At 39.3% G+C, this 25,460-nt stretch overlaps 1 protein-coding gene across 2 annotated transcripts in view; it reads right to left on the bottom strand.

Annotated features, from left to right (window-relative positions):
* LOC120716387 (voltage-dependent T-type calcium channel subunit alpha-1I-like) overlaps window positions 1-25,460 on the bottom strand; it is a 296,557-nt gene that overhangs the window by 159,935 nt on the left and 111,162 nt on the right. For both annotated transcript variants that reach the window (XM_040003917.1, XM_040003916.1), the window contains exon 5: window positions 5,449-5,546. In XM_040003917.1, the coding sequence (XP_039859851.1) occupies window positions 5,449-5,546 (98 nt within the window). The remainder of the gene's footprint in view (window positions 1-5,448; window positions 5,547-25,460) is intronic.

Consider the following 25,460-nt stretch of genomic DNA (forward strand, 5'->3'; position numbering starts at 1 on the left):
ATCCTTGCTTAACCCAGATGCAGTGTTCTTATTGAAACGGTGGAGAATAAACCACAAGAAGGGCATCAATCTGATGTGAGGGGATTTATTTTTCTGACATCCTCTACATTGTATAAAGTGTCGGGTGACTTTTCTATACTGCCTCTTTTCTTTTTGTGTCCAAACTAGACATTTCACCATGAAAGAACCAATTTGCTTTTTTTTTGTTTTTATTTTATTTTATTTTTGTTTTGTTTTGGAGTGACAGAGAGGAAGAAGCTCAGTGAACAGAAAAGTCCCCTCTGCTCACAGAAATGTCAGATTACAGCTGCAAACATGGTTTAGACTTCAGTGACTCATCATTGTTTGTGTTCCCTGCCAAAGGAGCAAAAAACGCATTCACGGGCAAATTAAGTCCACCCTGCACAAACAGACTGCTAGCCATTAAGGGATGCAATGAAAGTTCAGAACACAAACTTTGGTAAACCAAAACTTCAAGCTTGGAACTTTATGTGTCATTTTAAGACATTTAATTTGTTGGGCGGAAGTGCAAAGTTGACAACTTTTTTGAAACAACAAGTTCTTCCACATAAAAACTGTATTTTTAGTGTCAGTGACTCATAACATCCACCATGTCTATAAATCTAAAAAACTGAGATAGAACTGACAAAGACTTTGGCTGTGGTTAATATTTTAAAAGGAAAACAAAAAGTAATGTGGATTGATGGATGGAAGAAAAAGTGACATGTATGAAGAAGCTTCATTGCATGACTGTGCACAGCCGGCGCAGACACCGACGTTGATTAAAAAGAAGAATCATTGTGTTCTGACACACGTCTGAGTCATTTCTGGTAGAATACAGTGTTCTCTGAGTTGACGTCTCTGTTGGAAGAACAACAGTGTTGTCAGCAGCTCCCAAAACTCCTAAAAAATGCCTGCTGGGACTGTGCTTTGGGTAAGGTTTGTTTAGGTCAGGAACAACTTGATTGTAGGTCGGGAAAAGTGGTTTAGTTTATAATTTACAATTTTGCAAAGGTCAGGGACTTTCATTTTCAGGACTTCAATAATAAGAATATAATTATAGTCAGGAAATCATCATAGTTGTAGTTTAAACACACTTCAAATGGATTTTACACAATAGTTCATTTTGTTGTTAGTGAGCTAACACTAGTTATGGACGCACTAATACAGTATCTCTGAAAACACAGAGGGTGTTACTTGCAAAGGCCAACCAAGTGAGGTAGTTTGCCTTAGAGACCCACTCTCTAAGAGTGCATCCTGAAATTATTTTTCTTTCTAACTTTTCTTTGGTCCCTTTTTAGCAACCTCTATGTTAGATTTATGGTTGTTTTGTTTTCTTATTTTTCATTTCCATTTCCTTTTCATCTTAATCATTTGGAATAAGCCTTATTCAGTCTTATTCTAAGAAAAGTCAACATCCATCCATCCATCCATCCATCCATCCAACCATCTATGTCTCGGGACCAGTGTTGGGACTAACGCGTTATTAAGTAACGCGTTACAGTAACTACGTTATTATTGTGGTAATGAACACGGTAACTAGTTATTATGCCAAAATCAGGAACACGTTAGTCGTTACTGGGATTTAGATAGGGTCGTTACTCGTTACTTCGTGTGGTGGCTTCCACAGATTCAGTAACATTAGCAAGTGGTGGAGGCCAGCAGGTGGATGAGGGTTTAAGCACGTTTAAGCTTGATCAGCTGTTGTTAGAATTTATTTAATGTTAATTTCTAGTATCAGCTGATGTTTGCTGGAGCCACAGCTGCAAAAAAGCTGCTGGTCATGATATCGGTTTGGTTATCTGGTGAGAGGGAAACATGAAGATGAAACCAGGAGATGTCCTTACTGAATCATCAGAGCTGAACAGGTGATGGAGAAACAGGTTTACCTTTTAGGTCACATGAATGAGTTGAAGGGAAGTTATGAACTGTTTCTGAGAGACAAATAACCCCAGGATCCTTTTTTAGGTAGCTGACAGCTGGTAACTGTGCAGGTGCGGATCTAGCAAAGTTTTGCCAGGGGAGCATGTAGGGCATTAACAGGGAGAGGTGGGCACAAAGAAATACTTTTCTTTCTTATTCTCATTTAAAATGTCTAGCTTTTAAAAAATAATTATCTGAATCTTACAACAAACGATTGATAGATTAATGCATATATACCATCAAAACAGTGTACATCACTGTCACAACAGCGTTTGTTTTCATTCAAAGGCTTTATGAATTTTCCTATAATGGCGGGCTGGTCTCTAGTCAAAATGTCCGGGCCAATTTTCTGTCCCAGTCCAGCCCTGTAAGCAGCTCATCTGCAGTCTGGTGTTACCTACATCTTCCTATTCAGAAGGCAGAATTTCCGAGTTCTGAGTACAATCGAAAGCACCACGACAGCAGTTTTTGTGTTGGATGTAAAAGGCGCACATGATGCTGTGACGTAGGCTAGAATCATGGCAGCAGTCAATGACGGTCCAGGCGTGGGATTTCTCTCGTGGAAATATGCACATTATCTTTTCCTTTCTATTGGTAGGTGGCACAGTGCACTTGTGACAAGTAAGCAAGCTAGAAGACTGGCAAAGTTATGGAAGCAACACATTAACAAGAGAATTCTGAGTAAAACCAAAGTTACTTTCCCTAGTAACTAGTTACTTTAAAAGTAACGAGTAACTTGAAGTAACGGAGTTACTTTTGATAGAAGTAACTAGTAACGTAACTAAGTTACTAATTTAAAGTAACTTACCCAACACTGCTCGGGACTAAAGTCAACATAAAATTTGGAAAATTTGGAAGATGCCAAAAGCAGGGCCATTAAAATTAAGCCATGACCTCAAACATCTTCTAATTCCAACATGGAGAGAAAGTTGTAACACACATAAATAACAGAGTAGTTGTGATTATGTTGTTCCTGCTGTGAAACGTTTTTAAAAGAGATCACAGAATCTGTTTTTTCTGTCAACGTTGACGCGTTAACTTGGATTAATCCGTCATCACGACTGATGCAATTCAAATTTGTAACGCAATGAACCCATCTGGAGTGCAGAATGGACAAACTTTGAACAAGCTGCCCGAAATGAATTGACAGGGACATTTCACGGATTTTGAGTCATTTTGTGCTTCAGATGGGTTAATTGCGTTGGAAATTTTAATCGCGTTAATCGTGACGATGCATTAATCCACGTTAAAGCGTTAACATTGACAGCCTTAGATTTTTCACTGACATTTCTGTCATTTCATGTTTCAGTTTAACAAAGGTGGTTATTGTGCAATCCCAGGGTTTTCCAATGCTTCCAAAGACATGCAAGGACAAGACATACTTCTGCTTTTGGAGAAAGGGAGGTATAAATGATGGAAAAGAATAGACAGTACATGACAGGAGGCAAGAAGAGCGGAAGGAGCAGGAGGAAGGGGAATGACTGAGGTCTGAGACGGGATCTCGCTCTACTGACTGAGGAGGAGGAAACTGACTGAACATTGTGATAAAGGAAGAGCTAAGAGCAGAAACATGACAGAGAGATCACAGAGAAAAGAAGATAAAAAGAAAATAATGGGATATTTAAGAACTCCTTTTACCTCAAGTGATATAGTAAGACAGACAAAAGGACAAAGAGAGAGGGAGAAGGATGGAGAAAGACATCAAACAACTATAGTCATAACTAAAAATGAGTGGCAATGACTTATTCATGTTCATGTATATTAGGTGACAAATATAGAAATCAACATACATTCTCTGTAACAAACCAAGATGGTTACACCTGCTTTTACTAAAGAAAAAACAAATTGCATGGTTTGTGTTGCAGATTTATGAGCAGTGGGAGGTTTAGCAATTACAAAGGAAGCAGAACAACATTAACTTCAAGCACCAGCATATCTGACTTAGAGAGTACTCATAGCTTCTGAAAATGATTGCCTGCTAGGCACAATTTAGACACAGAAGCAACCGGCAGCAAACTGATTACTCTCATCAAGAAGGACTAAGCAGCACTTTTGGAGTCAAAGTGACAAGGTTAGTAACTCAAAATACTTCAGTGATGTCTGGTGATTTCCTGACGGGTTGGGTTGCTGAGGACTTTGACTGGGAGGGGGATTAGCACAGCTGAGTGTGGATGAAATTACTTTTTAGGATTTTAAATAGCCATGCACACTTGGTGTCCTCGGGAATCTAATTCCATACAGGATGAAAGCACTTACAGGCAGATATTATTATGCTGTCCAATAGCTAAACAAAGATGAAACATGACCCCACCCTCCTTTTGGAATTGTCTCTTCTATTTCGTTGCTTTATGCAGTTGTCCAAATCTGTTTCAAAATGCACGAGACATCTTCTCAAAGGTAGTACAGCAAGGCCTGGCTGCGTAAACAACAGGTAAACGATCCAAATGGCACAGTTACAGCCAAGACAATGAGGCGTTTGGCTGGTTTGTGTTGTACATATGGGGCCACAGTTGCAGTTTTGTTGCTCTCATGTAGCTCATTTGCTCCAGAATGAAGAATGGTGTGGCACGTGTTCAGCGCTGCAGGATTTGGTGTGTGCGACGAACGCACCCACCCAGAAGCTGTGTTTTATTTAAACATTCAGGGCAGCTTTTTAACTGGAAATCTACAGTGAATGATGAATGAACAATGAAGTGGAGGTCGCATGGCAAAACAAACTAATGAGTGATAACCGAAGAAAGAGTGGGTTTCAAATCAAAGTATGTGATAGCTTCCCTTAAGCTTTTATAAATATCTGGGCCACAAACCTTGGGGACCATGTACACTGATAGTGTTATATAGAGAGTTTTCCCTACCATCACCTTGTTGGTGCTCTTGTTGCCTTTTAGGGCAATTTAACTGATTTGTGTGGCAAATGCCGTGACCTGTTGTGAAATACAGCCAATCCAACAAGTCTGTACTCCAGTTGTGGTGACTCACATCCTAGTATCATTATTAGTCTTACAACCAAATAACAGGTACCTGCTTTAATGTGTTAAATATACACGGGTACAGTTTATGGATGCCTGCTAACCTTAGCGGATAACTTTACTCTCAAATCTAAATATAACCACTAGCCAGCTGGAGTGGGATCCAACCATACATCTCCTTTTTCATGTCATGTCATGTTTTTTTGAAAGCTATTGACTGGTAAAAATTAATTGTTGCCCTAATCAATGTAGCTAATAAATAGTAAATAGCTTGTTCTCCCAAACATGTTCCCTGTTAAGGTATTTTTGGCTCAGTGACTCATGTTTAACACGTTCCAGCTACTGGGCAGCCTTCTTCACCAGGCAGCTGTCCATGGTGCTGAATAAGAGCCACAGATGGCAAAACATGAATGGATGTCATCCTACAATTTGTTTGTTTCAAGAGTGAAATGAGTAGTTGAGGAGAAGAGTTGTGAGAGCTTTTTGTGTAAAATAGTGATGGAGATACAGCCATGGCTGCCTATCATGTGTTCACAGTCTATAGGACTCGACTTACTTGGCACCCTGTTAATTGCTTTGAGTGGCCGCAGCACCCTCACTGTTCTGATGGCCGTGAAGTTGACGTTCTGCAGGTCCAGAGAGTACTCGACCATCCTGGAAAATGGGGGAAAAAAGCATCCAAATTAAAAACACACTAAAAATTCACACTACAACATTCCCAAAACAGCTGCAGTTCTATAGCTGCAAGACCAACCGAAAAAACCCCCCAAAAAGTCTCTGATCCTCACAGAAAAGCAATTTCATCTGAAATTCCAGCTAAAGTTGATTTAATGTTCTCCTCCTTTCAGGGCTTTTAATATTAAAAAAGCCTAAACAGAAGATTGTTCACATCCTCACACAGCTGGACACCTGCTGTGCGGAGCCTAATATGAATTAATGAGCTGGAACATGTGTATCTAATAATGGAAGACATTTAAAGAAAGAACGGGGTCAGTGGAATACTGTAACATTATCTTAACTGTGTTGGAAATTACAAAACAGACATTCATTAGTTTGTAGACGAACATTAATAATAATAATGAATGTAGGAGTCTTTATACATTTTTTTTAAACATGGAGAGGTTGCAGAGTCCTGCTCCAGCAGTAAAAACCAGACTTTTTTGTGTTTTTTTGACTGAGATGGAGAAAGATGTTAAGCCACAGCTGAAAACCTTCAGCATCCCTGGAAACTGGTTACACCTTTTAGCACACATAGCAAATGCATCAAAGTGCATACCGGTTGGTTGGCAGGTGTACACAAGCTTGAAGTGCGCGAGATTAAACGTGCAACCACCAGAGATGAAAGCGGAGCCTGGCGAGGGAGCAAAGACTGGAGGTGGAGGGAGTAAACAGGCTTGAAGTTAAACTAGGTACGGCATAAAAGAGACGGAGAAAGGTGAAGAAAAGATCGAGAATTTTGCTATTTCACCTGGTCCTAACAAATTTATCACTTGGAAAATATATTTTTGCCTGAGGAATGGAGTGCTTGGGGGTGGGGGGCAGAGGACGGAAAGCAAGAGAAACAGCCAGAGATGGCAGGGGTGAAAAAAACGTGAGAAAGTGACGGATAGGTCAGAAACCAACGTGAGGAAAGCACCAAGGGTTGATTAAGTGCATTATAATGAAGGCAATAAAGCAAGATTGAGAGAGGAAGAAAGAGAGAGCCTGAGGGTTTTATCAAGTGTTTGAGATAATTACAATGCTGGGAACAGAGAGGCAGGGAGAAGAGAGCAATATGCATACACCTGACTGAACAGAAGGAAGCTGCTCTTTGGCTGAGAAAGGGTGGGGGGGGGGGGGTGGACTCTTATCAAGACGCAGGAGAGCGTGGTGAAAGAAACTAAGGCAAGTTTCAGGTATTTGACACAAATATTCTGCTCCTGCTAAGATATTCAAGCTCCGTGATAACATCCTCGTTTCAAGGATAAGTCAGAGAGCCTAGCAGGTGCTTTCTCAAGTGATTAAAGAGCCAGATTACATTTTTCACTTTCGACCTCTCGACCTGCACACCTGGAGGAGAGCCTTTAACGCACGACTGTGCAATAACCGGAAAACTGACGGTAGTGCAGGAATGTAGTGATGCTCCAGAGGGAGTGTCCCAGTTTGAAATGTTTGCGAGGTCTTAAAGTTGGAAAATTCAAACAAGTTTCAAAGTGTAATGATCTAACCTGGATGTCAAAGTCCTGCCGGGATTAGAGAACTGTAAGCGCTGCTGACTTCTATCAAATGTCGAGCTGGGGAAAATTATCATCATAAAGCCTGGAACGCTTGACCAGGTCAGAGGTTTCAAATTGACAAACTCAGCCCACATTAGGTCAAAGGTGAACCTAGTGAGCAAAACAGTTTGTTTTATTCTTTGCGGTCCAGCGACAAAACTTCTCTCCGGTGTCCAAACCTCTGCCCACGCTTGATTGCATCTGTTAGGTACGGATCTAACCCGGTGAGCCGTGAAATATGAATCTCTCTTGTTGCTATTATATTACCATAACCTTGGCGGGTGACAGGTGGCGGCGGAGGACTGCTTCAGCTCCCTGCACAAATCAGGCAAAAATACTCAAGTAAAACACGCTGACCATGAAAATAACGGTCAGAGTTCACAAACTACTCAGAGACAAGCGCATCTATGTGGGACCACAGGCTGGTGATCCAATTTGTCAGGGGACTTTTCCGTGGGGGGAGTGGAGCAGAATAAACACTTGATCAAATCTTTATTTCAAAATATAACGAACGAGTGCTAACAAACATAAAAAGAAACAAATCCGTGAAAGCCATCATATCCACACGGGGAAAAAATGCTGACCATTTCATATACACGTACAGGTGTAATTATTTAACTACACCTCTTCAGAGGTATTGCTTTTTAAAATATGTCATTATATACAAGTATCAGTTTTTAACACCCTGTTTTATATGTTATACAGTGGGGCAAAAAAGTATTTAGTCAGCCACCGATTGTGCAAGTTCCCCCACCTAAAATGATGACAGAGGTCAGTAATTTGCACCAGAGGTACACTTCAACTGTGAGAGACAGAATGTGAAAAAAAAATCCATGAATCCACATGGTAGGATTTGTAAAGAATTTATTCGTAAATCAGGGTGGAAAATAAGTATTTGGTCAATAACAAAAATACAACTCAATACTTTGTAACATAACCTTTGTTGGCAATAACAGAGGTCAAACGTTTACTATAGGTCTTTACCAGGTTTGCACACACAGTAGCTGGTATTTTGGCCCATTCCTCCATGCAGATCTTCTCGAGAGCAGTGATGTTTTGGGGCTGTCGCCGAGCAACACGGACTTTCAACTCCCGCCACAGATTTTCTATGGGGTTGAGGTCTGGAGACTGGCTAGGCCACTCCAGGACTTTCAAATGCTTCTTACGGAGCCACTCCTTTGTTGCCCGGGCGGTGTGTTTTGGATCATTGTCATGTTGGAAGACCCAGCCTCGTTTCATCTTCAAAGTTCTCACTGATGGAAGGAGGTTTTGGCTCAAAATCTCACGATACATGGCCCCATTCATTCTGTCCTTAACACGGATCAGTCGTCCTGTCCCCTTGGCAGAAAAACAGCCCCATAGCATGATGTTTCCACCCCCATGCTTCACAGTAGGTATGGTGTTCTTGGGATGCAACTCAGTATTCTTCTTCCTCCAAACACAACGAGTTGAGTTTATACCAAAAAGTTCTACTTTGGTTTCATCTGACCACATGACATTCTCCCAATCCTCTGCTGTATCATCCATGTGCTCTCTGGCAAACTTCAGACGGGCCTGGACATGCACTGGCTTCAGCAGCGGAACACGTCTGGCACTGCGGGATTTGATTCCCTGCCGTTGTAGTGTGTTACTGATGGTGACCTTTGTTACTTTGGTCCCAGCTCTCTGCAGGTCATTCACCAGGTCCCCCCGTGTGGTTCTGGGATCTTTGCTCACCGTTCTCATGATCATTTTGACCCCATGGGATGAGATCTTGCGTGGAGCCCCAGATCGAGGGAGATTATCAGTGGTCTTGTATGTCTTCCATTTTCTGATGATTGCTCCCACAGTTGATTTTTTCACACCAAGCTGCTTGCCTATTGTAGATTCACTCTTCCCAGTCTGGTGCAGGTCTACAATACTTTTCCTGGTGTCCTTCGAAAGCTCTTTGGTCTTGGCCATGGCGGAGTTTGGAGTCTGACTGTTTGAGGCTGTGGACAGGTGTCTTTTATGCAGATGATGAGTTCAAACAGGTGCCATTCATACAGGTAACGAGTGGGGGACAGAAAAGCTTCTTACAGAAGACGTTACAGGTCTGTCAGAGCCAGAGATTTTCCTTGTTTGAGGTGACCAAATACTTATTTTCCACCCTAATTTACGAATAAATTCTTTACAAATCCTACCATGTGGATTCATGGATTTTTTTTTCACATTCTGTCTCTCACAGTTGAAGTGTACCTCTGGTGCAAATTAATGACCTCTGTCATCATTTTAAGTGGGGGAACTTGCACAATCGGTGGCTGACTAAATACTTTTTTGCCCCACTGTAAATGATTTATGTTGTGCATTTTTTCAGACCCTCACCCCACAGATTGCTAAGCACATACTCCTCGTTGTTGTCATTTAAATCTTACCAGATCCATAAAATTTCAATGTTTTTCAGCTTGGAAATAAAGAGTCTATGTGCTCCAGATGTCCAACCTTATTAACTACCCTATCTTTTTATAATGTGAATAGTGGCTGTAGTTTGCTTTTGTGTTGCCCCATATGGCAAAACCACAATCTTTTCCTAACCCCATCCAATTACTCCAAAAAATAAATACATGAAAAACAAAAGTTAACAGAGATTTCAAGGAAAAGCAAAAACTGAGTCTACTCCTCCTCAACAAAATACCCAAACAAAAACTGCCAAACTCATGTGCATTCGTTAAAAGTCTGGTGGATATATTCTGTTGCTGTTTATGAGAAAACAAAAACCCTCTCACTTCTAGTAAGCATGGACGAAGGAACTACCCACTGGGAGGAGGTGGAGGCCACCTACCTGTGATCTGCATGGGACTGATAACAGCCATTCAGTGGGGGCATAAGGTCTGAACTGGGGTTTTTTGTTTTCTTTCAAGCAAATGATCAAAAATAATCGTCTGCACACTGTGGGCACATCCTAGCCTGCTGTTGTTGTTGTTGTGTGAGTGTATGGTAAGATGTACTCTAACAGTATGGCTAGCACCGAGTGGGAAAGAAGGGACAAAATGAACTGGACTTAGTGTTTTGTGTCTACAGCTGCTATTTTAATCACTGTGCTCCAGCGTGTTGACAAGGCATGAGTCTCAGTGTGTACATTGTGTGGGGTGTAGGGATGGGTACCGGTATCCGGTGCCATCTGACATAAACGGTAGTAACCAGACCGAAAAGCAGCGCACATTTCGGTGCTTTATTTCGATGCTGTTTTTTCCTGAGATGTCGTACACTTTGGATTCTAGCCAATCATTTTACCTTTCCGAGGATAGTAGGCGGGCCCAGGTACGTACGTTCTTCCAGAGCAGAGCTACAGATTAAAAACGCCCAAAGCGAAGCGGTCAAAAGTCTGGCTGTACTTCACAGCAAAAGATGCAAACTCAGCAGCCTGCAACAAGTGCTTTAAGGTGATACGGTGCAAAGTAGGTAACTCCTCGAATCTGATGAAACACCTGGCGACACATAGCGTTTTTTTAAAAGCCGAGAAATGCATCGTATTTGATAGCTTGCAGCAGGACCTCACACCGAGCACATCTACTGTGGGTGGGTTGCCTGTTATCAGACCCGGAGTTAGCAACATCCCCCAAAAACCCGAAGAGCAGAGTCCTGGCCCCTAGTCCTGCCAGTGTAGCAGAAATGATGACGGATGATGATGGCAGCAGCAGCCGTTCTTTTCTGCGTGAGTAGCTTAATGTTGTTCGTGTGTAATTTACGTTGAGTAAGTTAACCACATTATTAAATTAATGCATGTAAGGTGAACTAGCAAACACCGTCGTAGTTACATGCGGCTGTCTTCTTGTTTGATGGCAGATACTCCCTTCACCCTGGACAAAGAGGCTAAAATGACCAAAGAAAAAGTGGAAAACAGCTAAACATGAGAGGTTTTTGGACAAAGTTTGTGTTTGTTCCATTGATTAAGCACTGCTTCCAGCCACGAGTGATACCATATATGCTCTATAGCTGCAGAAAAGGCTAACATTGTTATCTTTTTACAAAAAACAGCTGAACATGAGAGGTTTTTGGACCAATTTTGTGTTCTCCATTCTTTAAGCACCGGTTCGAGCACCGTTTAAGCACCGGCACCGTTTCAAAAGTACCGGTTTGGTACTGATATCGGATAAAACCTAAACGATACCCAACCCTAGTGGGGTGTGGGGGACATAATAGTGATCTGTCATTTTCCAGCAATTTTTTGCAGCAATTTCCGATAAGGCACACACATGTGGTTACACAAGAGAGAGAGAGATACAGGCAAACAATCGTACGTGTGCAACGAATGATACCCAGAGACGACAATAGAAATTCACACACAGACACACACGTAAACATTATGCCTGTATACCCTAAGTTTTTCAACACTGAGCATTTGTATAGTCAGTCTGACACCCAAATAAAATCACACACACACAGTCACACACTAAGTAGAGAAAATGCCCGGGGCAGACTCTTGGCTCTCGTAAAGCTGTGTTAAGTCATCAGACTGGGCCACACACTTCATTTGCACAGTGAAACACACTCACACATGCACACTCCTGAAGTATGTAGTTACATAAGCTGTGAATCCACATGCACTCTTACTCGTAGCACACACACACACACACACACACAGGCACACACTGGCCGTCACTCTCTGACACACAAAACCTTTGCATACACTCACACAAGTCAAACTAAATTTAGTGTCTGTCTGTGTTTGAGTTAGGACCGCTCGCCAACCAAATAGCTTCATGAATATTTCAGTGGAGTAACTAGATTACTTTTGTTCCAAAGTGGCCTTGGATGGGGGAATGTGGATTTTTTTAAACTGAATCTTAAACATATTTCTTATTCCATTTTTCCGTGTTTTTTTGGTGTCTCTCTTCTCTTCAGAAACTTGCTCTGTCTCTGCTGTTTAAGTTAGCATTGGGGAATACTCTCTCAGGAGGCATCAGAGTGGAACAGTGGGAGTGATTTTCTTCAGGCTTTCCCTCTCGGTTGGAGGGGAAGTCTGTGAATATTGGAGATAATTTAAGAAGCACACGTTAGAATGCTACACAGCAATCAAGGATGATTTTAGGGTAATTTTGTGGTGTTAAGTAACAAGTCTTTAAAAACAGGACTGACCGTAACAACAGTACAGAGTTCATTCATCATGTTACAGAGTCCCAAGATATGAAACCTAAAAGGGTCAGGGTTTCTCCACTCAATACTTCTGTATATTGTTATCTACTATATTTAATTGCATAGTATTTGGATTTTAACAGCTTAGTTTTGTGTTTTACGTCAAATAAGACAAGTTGTACACTTGGGTGTTCTGGCAGGACAAGTAAGCCAACACATGCTTGCTAAGTGAGATTTAAGCATTCTGTTCTTTGACAGCATTTTGTCAAGCATTGCTTGTCTGTATGCATCTTGTAAGTGCCAATCTTTTGGGTTAGCTATTGTGTCTCAAAGCTAACTCACATGAATTGAATCCGATGAGCCAAGGTGTGAAAAAAGCTCTTAAGACTGACTGAATTCTGTATGAGTTGGTGCATTTTGTCAAAGTCTGCAATATAGAATAGAATAGAATAGAATAGAATTCAACTTTATTGTCATTGCACATGCACAGGTACAGGGCAACGAAATGCAGTTTGCATCCATCCAGAAGTGCTTTAGTGATATAGATATATTACAATATATATTAGCAATAATATAGATATGTGAGTATATTACAGAAATGGGTCTATTATGGTATGTTATAATGTACACGGTATGAAGTATGAATATATCGTGTACATGCAGGTAACCCTGCACGAGTCACATGTAGTATAGCAACTATGTTTCAGAGCTGTTTCCTTCATGGACATATATTACAGCACACCAGCATCAACAGCTGTTCAGCAACAGTTCTTTTTCCCCTGTGTTACAGTCATAAGAAACATGTATAAGCAGAACTCTATAATTAACTATAATTGGTGATTCAGGCAGTAGATAGCCTTGGACAGCAACAACGCAGCTCAACAGAAATTGTACATTTTAAGCCATTTCACTGAATGTACAATGGTCTAATAGGCAAGGATAAACTAATATGGCAATTACCGGAACATGCTAAATGTCTCATTTTATGCCAACAGTCCAGGCCAAACTCCTTCTGGGTAAAATGGCATCAATTATTAAAGTGAGATTAATGGATGCAGTAGATTTTCAGTCCCAGAAGTGGTTTGCAAGTCAAAAAAGATAGAGGAGCGCACAGACGTGAGCACAAAACAGACACAGCCATTTACAAATGCTGTAATTTACTCCACTCTCTTTACCTTTTCCCTCCTGCCCTTTACTTTGATCCTTTCTGCTAACAATCCACCTCGTGAAGTCTCTCTTCAGTCTCTTCCTCTTGTGTCACTTAGTTTGTCTCTCCACTCCTCTTTGTTTGCTCTTCATCAGTTTTGTTCCATCGTCAGTGTGTGTGTATGTGCACTTTCTCAGTGCGCACGTTATTTTCCTTTCTCACATTCCCACAGTGTGCCATGTGGCGTTAGAGCTCTAATAAGCTACTGTTACATCTCAAGCATAGTACAGATGCTCACGCACATGTCCGTATGTGTGTGTTATATGCTCAGACATGTGAATATCTTGTCAAAGATAAAAGCCAGCTGTCTGCTGAAGCTGTTTGCGGACACATTACCCATTTCTCACTGGTTTTTCCTTGTTTCTTCGAGTTAGACGTCTCACACGTTACATTTCGGGCAAAAACACTTAGTTGGCAAATCTAAAATTAGAAGCTAATGTCTTCGTTTAGCACAAGTTAGTAGGGGTGGGGGAAAAAATCGATACTGTGTAGTATCGTGATATTTTGTTTGCTAATAATGTATCGATACAGGGACAGCAGAAATCGATATTTTGTTACAAAAAAAGGATTTTGTGGACTGGAACATGCTCTGACTTCAGAGCATGTTGATCAGCTCCTTTTTCTGAGCAAGAATCCTGACATTCCTTCACTGTCCAAATGTGTTTAACTTTTTTTTTGGCAGCAATAAACTAAATTTAAGACATGTTTTATTTTAATTAAGTTTAAAACTTTTTTATTTAATGTAAAATTATATTTTGTTTTATTTTACTTTCAAATTCTTCAGTTGCTGAATGGGCTGCATAGTTTTCATAAATTGCATAGTTCAGAATAGCTATAATTGTACCAGATAGTTGCATTCAGTTAAGTTGGACTAGACTGTAATACAAACCGTTCAGTTTGTCAACAATAAAACTGGCTGAAATGAGAGAAAGACTGAGTGTGAGACTTTGATATTAGATAAAATGAATATCGATAAAGTTTACCTTTATGTACAGAATCTGAATATCGCAAAATATTTTTAAAAAATTGCAATAATATCGTATCGTGCGTTAAGTATTGTGATAATATCGTATCGTGGGATGTATGGTGATTCCCACCTCTACAAGTTAGCATGTGTTGACTCAACCAAGTTTAACACCCTCATACACTTCAGGATACAGTTAGCTTTACATATGTTTTTGGACCATTTGTATTTCTTTTGTAGAGTTGCCTGTTAAATCGGTAGATGTTAAATTGGGCAAACAAGGTGCGACTAAAGTGTCAACCGTCAGCTTTAGTTCAACAAAAGTGTTGCATTTAGTGAGGCCTGTTCACTCACTAAATCTGGCATTAAGTGGTGAACTTGCATTTTATATTACTTTTGCAAAGCAAATGAAACCATAACAAATGCATAAAATGGATTTGTGCAAAAAAAACAAAAAAAACCAACAACTTCACAACATGTAGTCAAGTCAAGAAAAGTCCTGAGTAGGTGATGTATCACTGTCAAGTCCTTCAATTAATAAGCACCATCAAGAATTTAAATATAGAGGGTTTAGGCAGGTAGGCAGGAGACTGTTTGTGATAGACTTGTGAGTTGTCCAGGGTGTACCCTGCCTTGTAACCTATCACTTCAGGGTTATTTCCCAGCCCCCCTGCAACCAGGATAAAGATAGGACGACGTTAGTTGTTGTAGATCCATTCAATTTTTATGGTAACCAGACTCTAGACTTTGTTAAACATTATGTAATATGAAGACAACATGTAGTATTGGGGTAAAAGTTATTGAATAGTGTTGAAATAAAATGACAAAATTGTGAAGGATTAAAATATTCCAAGAGCTCAACTTACTTCATCTAAACATGTTTCAATCGCGTTTTATGAACACAAAATGCACATGTTTACTGAATATGAAAAAGTTGTGTTGAGTTTCTGCCAAAGCAAAACATTTGTGTGCAACCAATGTCCACTATTGAATCAAGTAAATCCAACATGGCCTTTTTTTCAGTGTATGGCTGCCCATGTAAGCAGGTCATTAGAGTTTATTGACGGCAGGATGCTGTCTGAAGTGTACAGACTGACACTCTCTGCTCAGATTCATCCAAATGCTGCAAAGCCGATCAGACAGCACGTCACAGTGGAAATATATAATGACCCAAAGCATGCTGCAAAAGCAGCCCACGAGTTTCTCAAGGCAAAGAAACATTTTTTCTTAAATCAGCCATCTGATCTCTACCGTGTACAGCTTGCTTTTCAGTTACTGAAGAGAAAACTGAAGGCAGGGAGAGCCACAAACAAGCAACAACTGAAGGCCTGACAGAATATCTCAAGGAAGGAACACAACATCGGGTGAAATCGGGTGACCTAGACTCTATTGATTACAAAAATATTCATCCAAGTATTAAAAATAATCCTTATACTTAAAATTAAGTTAATTTGTCCAATTACAATTCAACCTGTGAAAATGGAGGACTTTGTGTTGAAATCATTAGAACTGTGAAACGATTAATGCAACACTTTTGTTAAACCCCTTGGATTAAAGCTTAAGGTCTGCACTTCAGTTACATCTTGTTTGATTTAAAATCCACTGTGGTGCTGCACAGAGGCAAAACTACTGTCAATGTGCACAGAGTCATTGACCTGGTTCTGTATATTTTGCTTCTTAGTACCAGTTGACTGAAAAGCTGTGCACAGGTTTGTTCTCACTTTACACTCAACCCCACAAAGAGTTGTGCAAACATAGGTCACTCGAAATGCATGAAACATATGATACTTATGGATTTAAATATGTCAGTCCAGAAGCAGTAATATGAAAGTAAAGTCAACTGTAAAGCATAAACTACAAATATATTAATGATATGCTATCAGCTCTGAACATACATATGTCTGTTTAGAGAGTTGATGCTCTGTGATACAAGATTCACACGATTCATTTACTGTACTCTTTGTGTCAAAAGCTATTGAGGATCATTAGCTCACTAATCACATGAGTCATTTCCAAATTAAACTAATTACAGTATACTGATCTGACGACACCTGTAGCACCAGCTGTGCAGTGTTAATGTGAAAGTGCCTGATTAAAATACGTATAGAGCAGTACCCCTGTTTGTACACTGAAAAGATTGCACATGTACTGAATTAGTATGTCAGGTCATATCATATGACATTATTTGAGGTTAATTTGAGCTTGTGTCATTCTCTTTGTGTGGTTTTCTTAGTCTATTATATGATTGGTACAAAATAGAAGCTGCAATGTATACTTTGTGTTAAAAAAAATAAATAAAAAATAGCTGCTTTTGTTTCTTAATTCTTTAAAAAACACTTTTATTGACTAATGGCTGCAACTAGGTAATAGTGCTCAGTAAATGAGAGCTTTGACTCTTAAGTTATAGGACCATGCTGTGGGGTTTTTCCAGTACATTCTCATTCTATGGGATATTTGGAATTCATGCTATGATATGCTGGGTCTGTGGCAACAGTGATACAGTTTTTACTCAGAGTGAGAGCATTTCAAATGAAAATTCCAACCATATTTCAAGAAAAAAAAAGTTGTGTCAATAAAAACAGAAAAAACATATTTTCTTCACAACAGAACACAGAACTAAATAAAATCCTCAAACTGAGAAAATGTTCAATTCTAGGAAACAATAAAGCACGGCTTGAAAAATATTTCCATGTTCTACTTTGAATAAAATATGGGTTTAGAAAATTCAGAAAACAATCATTTGACAACATTCTGAGTAGTTTCAGGGACCAACTCTAATACTGTTGGTACCTAAAGCTAACCAAGTCATTTATGGTGTCTAAACTTTATGAACTAGTTTTTGGTGCCTGAAATCCTTTTTGGTGTTTAAGTCTCTCATTCAGCTGTTCGCCTTCACCCCTTTGGCTTTGGGGTGTCTCATCAAAGTCCCACCTAGTCCTTGATAGTTTTCAGAAGGTCAAATTTAAAGCAAGATCATACATTATACATTACATACCTCCTTGTACTAGCTATATCTTAGTGAAGCAAGCTAAAGATGCTAAATAAATGAATGTATAGTTTCTGTAACAAGTGACTGTTCACCCCATGTTTGAGTCCCACCATAGAAATACTAGCTATTTCTCTGCAGAGCATGAAGGCAGATTCAGTAAAGAGGAATAGACTGTTTCACAGGTTTGGCAAAGCCTTGATTATATGATCATAATAGCATGAGCATGAACAGAGTAACAAGATTATTTTTGCTCCTCAGCAGCCTTCAATTTAGAAATAGAAACATTCTGATTACCCTGAAATCAAACTGATATCAAAGAGAAATGATTGATTTTGAACTTAGTTATATTAATGTTAATTTGAACAACCATCACCAAAGTAAAACTTTCAGTTAGCTTACCTGCATGAATACAGCAACAACAACAATAATAATAACAATCAACTGGTCTTGTTTATTGCGACAGTTCATTGGCAAAACTGTTCCTGCGTCACTTCATGTAATCCCAGACTGACTCCATGATGTGGAGATAAGGCCTCTGCGGGGGACAGGCCATCTGTCGCAGGACTTCTTGATGCTGAACAAAGTTCTTCATGACTCTAGCTCTATGTTTGGGGTCATGCTGCAGAAAGGATTTGGGATTAGACGCCTCCCTGATGATACTGTGTGGTGGAAAAGAATCTAAACATCTAAAGCTGCTCAAGCTTGCACACTGTATCGGGTAAATATAATGTAGGAAGCAAACATATTGATAATACAGATAAAAGTGATTTGAGTTTTAATGATTATCGTGAATCTCTTTCCATTGGTGTGATCTGTATCAACACTAAAACATAAATAAATAACAGTGCACTGGCAAAATCACTCACAATGTCACAATGTCTCAAAAGAGACATGGTATAAAGCTTAAAGCATAGACCCATCTTCCAAACTCAACATATCCCAGTCTGGTAGATGTCTGCAATGAGTTTTATCTGATTAATGGAACCTCACAACCCAACAGCTTTTTGCTTTATACTTGCTGGTTTTTCTATTACTAAGCCACCTGACTCATGTTTGCATCAATAGAAATATCCTTGTGAGAAGAAATGAACAACAACAAAAAGCACAAATAGATGAATGAGTATCTCTCTGCAGCACTTTCACTTTGAAATTCTTTCAACAACACTGAACGCTATACCTTTGCCAGTCTTTAGATTTACTGATGGATTGTTGTAATAGAAGAATAGATGCTTGCTTCCTTGGGTGACATGATGTTCCATCACATCATAAAGTTTTTATTGTGTTTATGTAACTGTAAAACCAGTAAAAAAGGCTAATTCATTTTTAAGAGAGAAAAGTTAACAGTGGACAGCTCATATTTCAGTCAAACGAGAGGGCGAACATGTGATATATATGGCATGACTATATGTATAAATATAGTCATGTCAATGCAAATAAGAATCAATTATGGCCTCCCATCTGCTGTGCTTACCAGTGTACGGTTTGCCACCTTTCAGTGTATGTCACGGGGGAGACGGCTGATGTATAATGCAAACATACGCTTGTTACACAGTTTCTAAATCTACTGCGTACAAAACAAAGCTTTACATATTTGTAATATGTGAAGTGTGAGAAACAGATGGCAAGACCAAAGAATGGGAAACTTTGTTTAGACAAGTATAATCTGACCATCGTGACACAGCTGTCACTGTAGATGGAGGCTGATGCAAGTATCTCAGGAGCTCCTTCAACTAAAACCAACCACTAAACCATACAAACAACAGCAAATATGTTGTCTAGATGTAAGTGCTATTATGTTAGACAGACATACATTTTATTGACTATATGAAATAGCTATGTTGTACAGATTGCTTTCACAGTATGGTGGTTATGAGACGTCTCTAAACTGCAACAGGTAGGAAACACAAAATCCAGCCTTGGGGCCTCACAAGCTCATTCAGCTCGGTTTGTCCACTATATGGACAAAAGTATTGTGCCACACCTCCTAATCTTTGAATTTAGGTGTTTTCATCCAATTGCATAACTGCATAAAATCAAGCACATAGCCATGCACCGTGCCAGGAAAGGGTCTACCGAATTTGACTGGTAATATATTAGGATGCAACTCAGGTTGTGAAAATTCTTCCCCATTAGATATTCCACCATTAACTGTTAGTGGTGCTATTGGCAAGGAACCACCACAACTCAGGAAAAGTCCAGTGTAAGTGAAGCATCAGACCACATAAAGTTATAGAAACTAATCTTCCAGTTCTACCTTAAAGACCAGACAAACTCTAAGCAGTTTGGCAGTCAGTTGGAACATAGGCTCATTAAAACTTCTGGGGCTAATGTCTTAGCAAGTGAAAGTGTGCAGCTTTTTACATCAGGAGATAATCATGCAAACATCTGTAGCTTGAGCAACAGTCACACTACTAAGCAATTAGCAAACTGATGACTTGACAGGAGCATTTCAACTAAGTTTGGAACAACAGTCAAGTAAACCTGCAAGAGCCTGAGAAACATAATGTAAATTCCTGGTTGTCATTCCTCTGATGGGTTTAAAAAAAAATGCTTTTAAAGTGTAAAATGTGTAAATTTATGAACCCTGACATTTAGCTTTGATATCTCTTCTTTTTCCCTTGTCGTATCCTCAAAACACAGCATGTTTTTACCTCCTGTCGTGCTTCCTTGGCTGACTGCTGGAGACAGATAGAGGACATGGGGCTGAGAGACTAAATGTATCCTGAGAGAGGAGGTACAAAGCTCAGCCTGCATTCACCAATAACCTCTCTAACATTATTCCCTAAAAACACATTATCGCAGAAGGATACGCACACACTGAAGCATACATGGGCCGCGATGGAGAAAATTAAAGCTTTAGTAATCCAGTTACATTTAAAGCAGAAATCTAAACAATTTTGGTTAGAAACTCCAGCTTGATTAATGAGGGCTAGGTTGAGGAGGAGAGAAATTATTTTACACTTAAACCACACACTCAATTCCTTAACCTGTCAACTGCTAACATCAACTAAACCTGGAAAGGACCCAATCTAGCTCAGCCGAATCAGTCAATACACTCAAATCACAATCATGATCAGTCTGACATTTGTGAGGTGTGCACCCAGCTTTAGTTTTCTACAGACAAACACATTCCTCATGTGGGTGAAAAAAAGCTTTAATGCTGAACAATAGACACGAGACAGATGCCATTAAGTCAGTAAAGACAGGAAAAGACAACCTTGTATAATGCCAATGCTAATGCATTCATTTGCTTTAGTGTGTATTTCTTTTATTCTCTCAAACGCTCACTGTCCACTCTGCTTTAGGCAAATGGAATAATGCAGCGTTGCAACGAATTAGGATCAGCGTCACTCATTGGAAGAAATTTTATTACTGCCACCAAGAGCCAAGCTATGTTTTATCACCACACTTAAGATCTGAGATTTGAGTAAAAACAATGCAGGGAACCACACTTGACATGAGCAAAGCGAGAACACAGTACAACTCAACAAGGAACAAAAACGACTTGAGGCTTTAAATAGATATAGAAAGTAATTAGGTACAGATGATACACTAGAGTGGAAAGACGGAGCCGAAACTAATAAATTAACTTTTAAAGGAATTGAAACCAAACACAAGACAAAAAAGATGGAAAAAGATAAACAAATGCAAGTAACTGACAGAGTTGGGGACTTGACAAAACACAAAAGGATGCTGGGAAAGCTAGACTACAACGCAAGGGATCTAACACTAAACTCACATTACACAGGTAGCAAGAACAAGAAACAAGGACACTGAACAACAAAACTTGTCAGGTATAAACTATAAAACACTATACAGCATACATGAAGAAGAAAAAATGCCAAATAAACTCCAATAAACTCAGAATTTAACAGCAGAGAACAAAAATCTCCATGATGGCAATTGATTTATTTTATCTGGTTTCAGAGATAAATTTAGGTTTCATCTGCATAGCAATGAAAACGAAAACTACAGCCTAAGGGAAGCATGTATTAGATAATCCATGACTGACGTTTATGTGTGAAAAAGACTCCCACTCCCACAAATCTATCAGGCCACGACATCATAACCTTCACCAGTACTATTTCTGCACTATCCTGACTAAAACTCTTCAAATAAACCATTCCTCTAATCAGCAAGCCTAATCAGAATAAACACAATGTGCCAGATTTAGCTACTGGCTAATTTTCTTCTCCTGTCTCTCAGCAGATAGACTGAAAAATAAAATACAGTGCTCTTAATACGCAGACTTCCATCTTCCATCCAAGAGTCGATTTTGTGTTTGAGGAGCTTATTCTTTAGCTTTATATCAATGTACAGAACATTTCCTCATAAAAATACATCTTTTACACAAGATGATTGTCTGCAGCCTTTCACATCACTAATGGAGGCATGTAGTTGGAGCAAGGGGTTATTAAAGAGAGTTTATAAAAAGGCAACTTTTGGACTAATTTTGGCATCTACCAAATCCAAGAGCAGTCAACACACAAAAACATGCAGTTTGAACAATATTCCCTCACTAACTGTGTGCAGGGTTCAGCTCTACAGGCAAGCTAAGCTGAGCCTGGTGTGAGCCTCACACTGCTCCTAATCCCTTCCCTGCAGCTCGCCTACTGTTTGTGTTTGCAGTAAACTAGTTCCCAGGGGTGCAACATTTTATCACGCCCCCCCCCCTCCTCCTTGTCGCTAAGCACGCTGCATGTGGTGGACGCACGACTAGGGAGTAATTGGTGATGATGGCAGTATCTCTTCCATACCATGCATGCATGAACATTGCGGGCTGATGCAAAGAAATGATGAGGAAAGACATGTGTGCTGATTTTTTTGGATTTAAGGAAAAAAGGACTAGATCAAATATTAAAAGGAAGCTCGATGGTGGAAGCAGAATCTTCTGTAGCCTCGGGGCCAGTGACTGTAAAGCTGGAAAATCTGGAGAAACTATTTCAGTGAAAGTGAATGAAAAATTGGCCCCATTCTCTGAAAGTGAAAATCAAAAAAGGAGAGGATGAATGCAGAGGAAATTAAAAAGCAACAAAAGGAAACTTTATGGCAGAAAGCTGCAATTTGACTGAATTTAGCAATTTAAAGTATTAGTGAGCATGATATCTTCAATTATTTGTAAAAAAAATACTTACAATTCCTATAATAGTGTAACTAAAGTACATTAAGTAAGTGGGAAGACTGGCATGCATTAGTAATACTAACTTTCAACGATATAAGCATGGATTCCAACACAAAGAGAATCAACTTTTTTGTTGTTTTGTACAAATCTTTTGTATTTTGGATTATTTGCTCTTTGGATTATTAATTTTTTGAGAAAGACTATTAAAAAATAAAGACGGTCACAAAAGAATAATTTGGGACCCACAGAAACACAAAAATATAATAAAGGCAGTGGGTATAGGTACAGGTTATTTAGTTTTAAACGTGAACTATTTTTTTCAAGCTGGTCTGTACTCATTGTAACATTTTGAGAAGCTTGTCAAAGTATGACTAACAGGTACAGTTACTCATAATGGAGCTGACAAACTGATGGAACCCATTTTACAAAAGTGATGTGAAACAGAAACTTTTAACAGGACTCCATGCGGTCCTGGGAAAAACCAAGTACAGCCCATGATTCAGTAACTTGTAGAAGCACTTCCTCAGCAATAAATTGAAATAATCCTTCCCTGTAAGTCTCTCACATCGTTATGCAAGAATTATGGCCCACTGGCGGCCATTCATTTATTCGCAGATCTCTTAAGGTCCCACCAAATCATTTTAGTGCAGTTGAGATTTGTACTTTGACTGGGTCACAGGAACCTTGATTCTTCCTTTTTTTGTTTTGTTTGCTGTTTCGTCACATTCGGCACCAGGTCCATTGTGAGGCCTGAATGCTTCAGATCAGCAAAGTGCCAAGATTTCTGATCACACTTAATCACGTGCAGCTGTTAGGGGCACCTAGCTGCTATATAAACCTTTGTGAAAACTTCCTATTTAGTGACTGGATCTACTGAAGTGAGGACTTTTAGAGTTTGGAGTCTGCATCCTTAATTATATAGCATTGGCACCGTGTGAATACTGTAATTTAGAATGTACCACCCTGTGGACAGGAAAGTGTAATTAAGCATACTTCAATGTTCTGTGGCCAGTGGTGCCAAAAATACAGACATTCTTTATCAGAATCAGAATGCTACTTTATTAATCTTTAAGGAAATTATGTGGCTTCATTTAAGTAGAAGTGCAGATACCTGTGTTTGAAATACTCAACTAAAAGTTGAAGTGCTAATGCAGTGTCTTTACTCAAGTAAATGTACAGGCTATGAAATGTATTCTTAGTAAGAAACTAAAAAGTACTCATTGAAGTACAAGTCTATACCTACATTGTAGAGGGTTAGGATTAGACTCTGCAGTTGGGGAATCCCTACGACTAATCGTGGAGAAAAGAATCACAACTCACAATCATTTCTAATGCGACTGCTGCTCTTTGTGGATTACACAGTGAAATTCAGCAGGAAGCAGATGTTTCAGAGCTCCTTTGTTGATTGCCTCTAAACGCAGTGGCCCTAGCTTACAGACAACAGCACGGTTCCAGCTAATTTAACCGGTTAGTATAAACGCTAAGTTCTTGGTTTTTGGAACAAGAACACAGACTAATGTTAATACAATCTGTCAATGTCTACAAAGTCATTGATTTTAACATATTTCAGCACTGCGAGTGTTGTGTTTCTATTCATTCCACTCCCTAAAAACATTGGTCACCCAGATACGTGATTGTGTTTTTGTTAGTCAGCAACAAGGATGTCAAATCTAATTTTGATGTTTGGACATTCTCCATCCTTAAGGCATCTGTCAAAAGCTTAAGGTTTGTGGATGCAAGATGTTTTTACACAGGTGTCACCAGAAAACCTGTTTCTGTTTTTGAATGGGAATGATCATGGAGGCAGTATGCAGCAAACTAATGGTATATTTACAAATCCTGAGAACATAAAAATAATAGGATACAACTTAATTGCTTCAAACCATGTTAATTACTTTAATTCTTACGTGCTAAGTGATAGCGTGGCACTCCAGCTTTGGAAACGTTCTTCTAGCCAAAGCTTATTTTATTCCTTATTCTGCCATGAACTCTAATTTCTTGCCTTCCACTCACACTTCCAGTGAAACTGCGAGTCTGAGAGACTCTAATGTTAGGCTCCAATATTATTATTCCTGAAATCTGGGAGAATGATGCACTAATAAACATCGTATGTCATGTCTTTTGTTTCCTTTTTGTGATAAAATGTCCAGTATTTATCAATTTTTAGTATAGTTTCCTGGCCTAGTTTTTATTTTAATGTATTTTTTTAAATACTAAGCCATGCTGGGTAAACTCTGTATTTACCGCTGTAATCTCCTGTCACTCAGGAACAGCTGTTCTTTCCTTTGGATAGCTGCATTACAGGGTACCCAGGCCAGGACACATTTCTCCTCTTTTTGGTTGTGAATTAACCTTAATAACATACATGTACATAACATGTATTTTTATGAAACTTTGAAGTTGTCCTTGTAAATATTCTCTCAAGTGGATTTTGTGTTCTGTCAATTTCCTTGTTTGCTTGGTTGCTTTGATGTTGTCCAAGTTTTGATTTTTCTCAATTTTGTAATAGTATGTTTTCGTAGCCCGGCCTCCAGCTTTTGATGTAATAAAACACTATTGGCTGCCTTAATCAGAGCAGATGAAAAGATGCAGTAAAAAAATTACTGCTACTTGTCTTTCTGTGTGTATACAGAAACAAATGTCTAACTTTGTACTGTCTGAAATAATGTAAGCAAACCCATATTTAACTGATGGTAACTTGAACTGATAAAGTCAAATGTGAGCCGGAGCCTTATAACTGCTGAACTGAAAACAAAGATCTTGCTTTGCTCAATAGGAACTTTAGGTGCAAGAGCTGATGTAAGCTTAGCATAAATGGAATAGCGTAACAGCTATTAAATCTGAGCGTGTTATTAAATGGTAAACTGACTGAGCACTCAAAGGGTTTTCTACTACATGCTTCATTTACACACACACACATATTAATACAAGGACTGT

Source organism: Simochromis diagramma, unplaced genomic scaffold, assembly GCF_900408965.1.
Source record: "Simochromis diagramma unplaced genomic scaffold, fSimDia1.1 OVJJ01000325.1, whole genome shotgun sequence".
Taxonomy (NCBI): Eukaryota; Metazoa; Chordata; class Actinopteri; order Cichliformes; family Cichlidae; genus Simochromis; species Simochromis diagramma.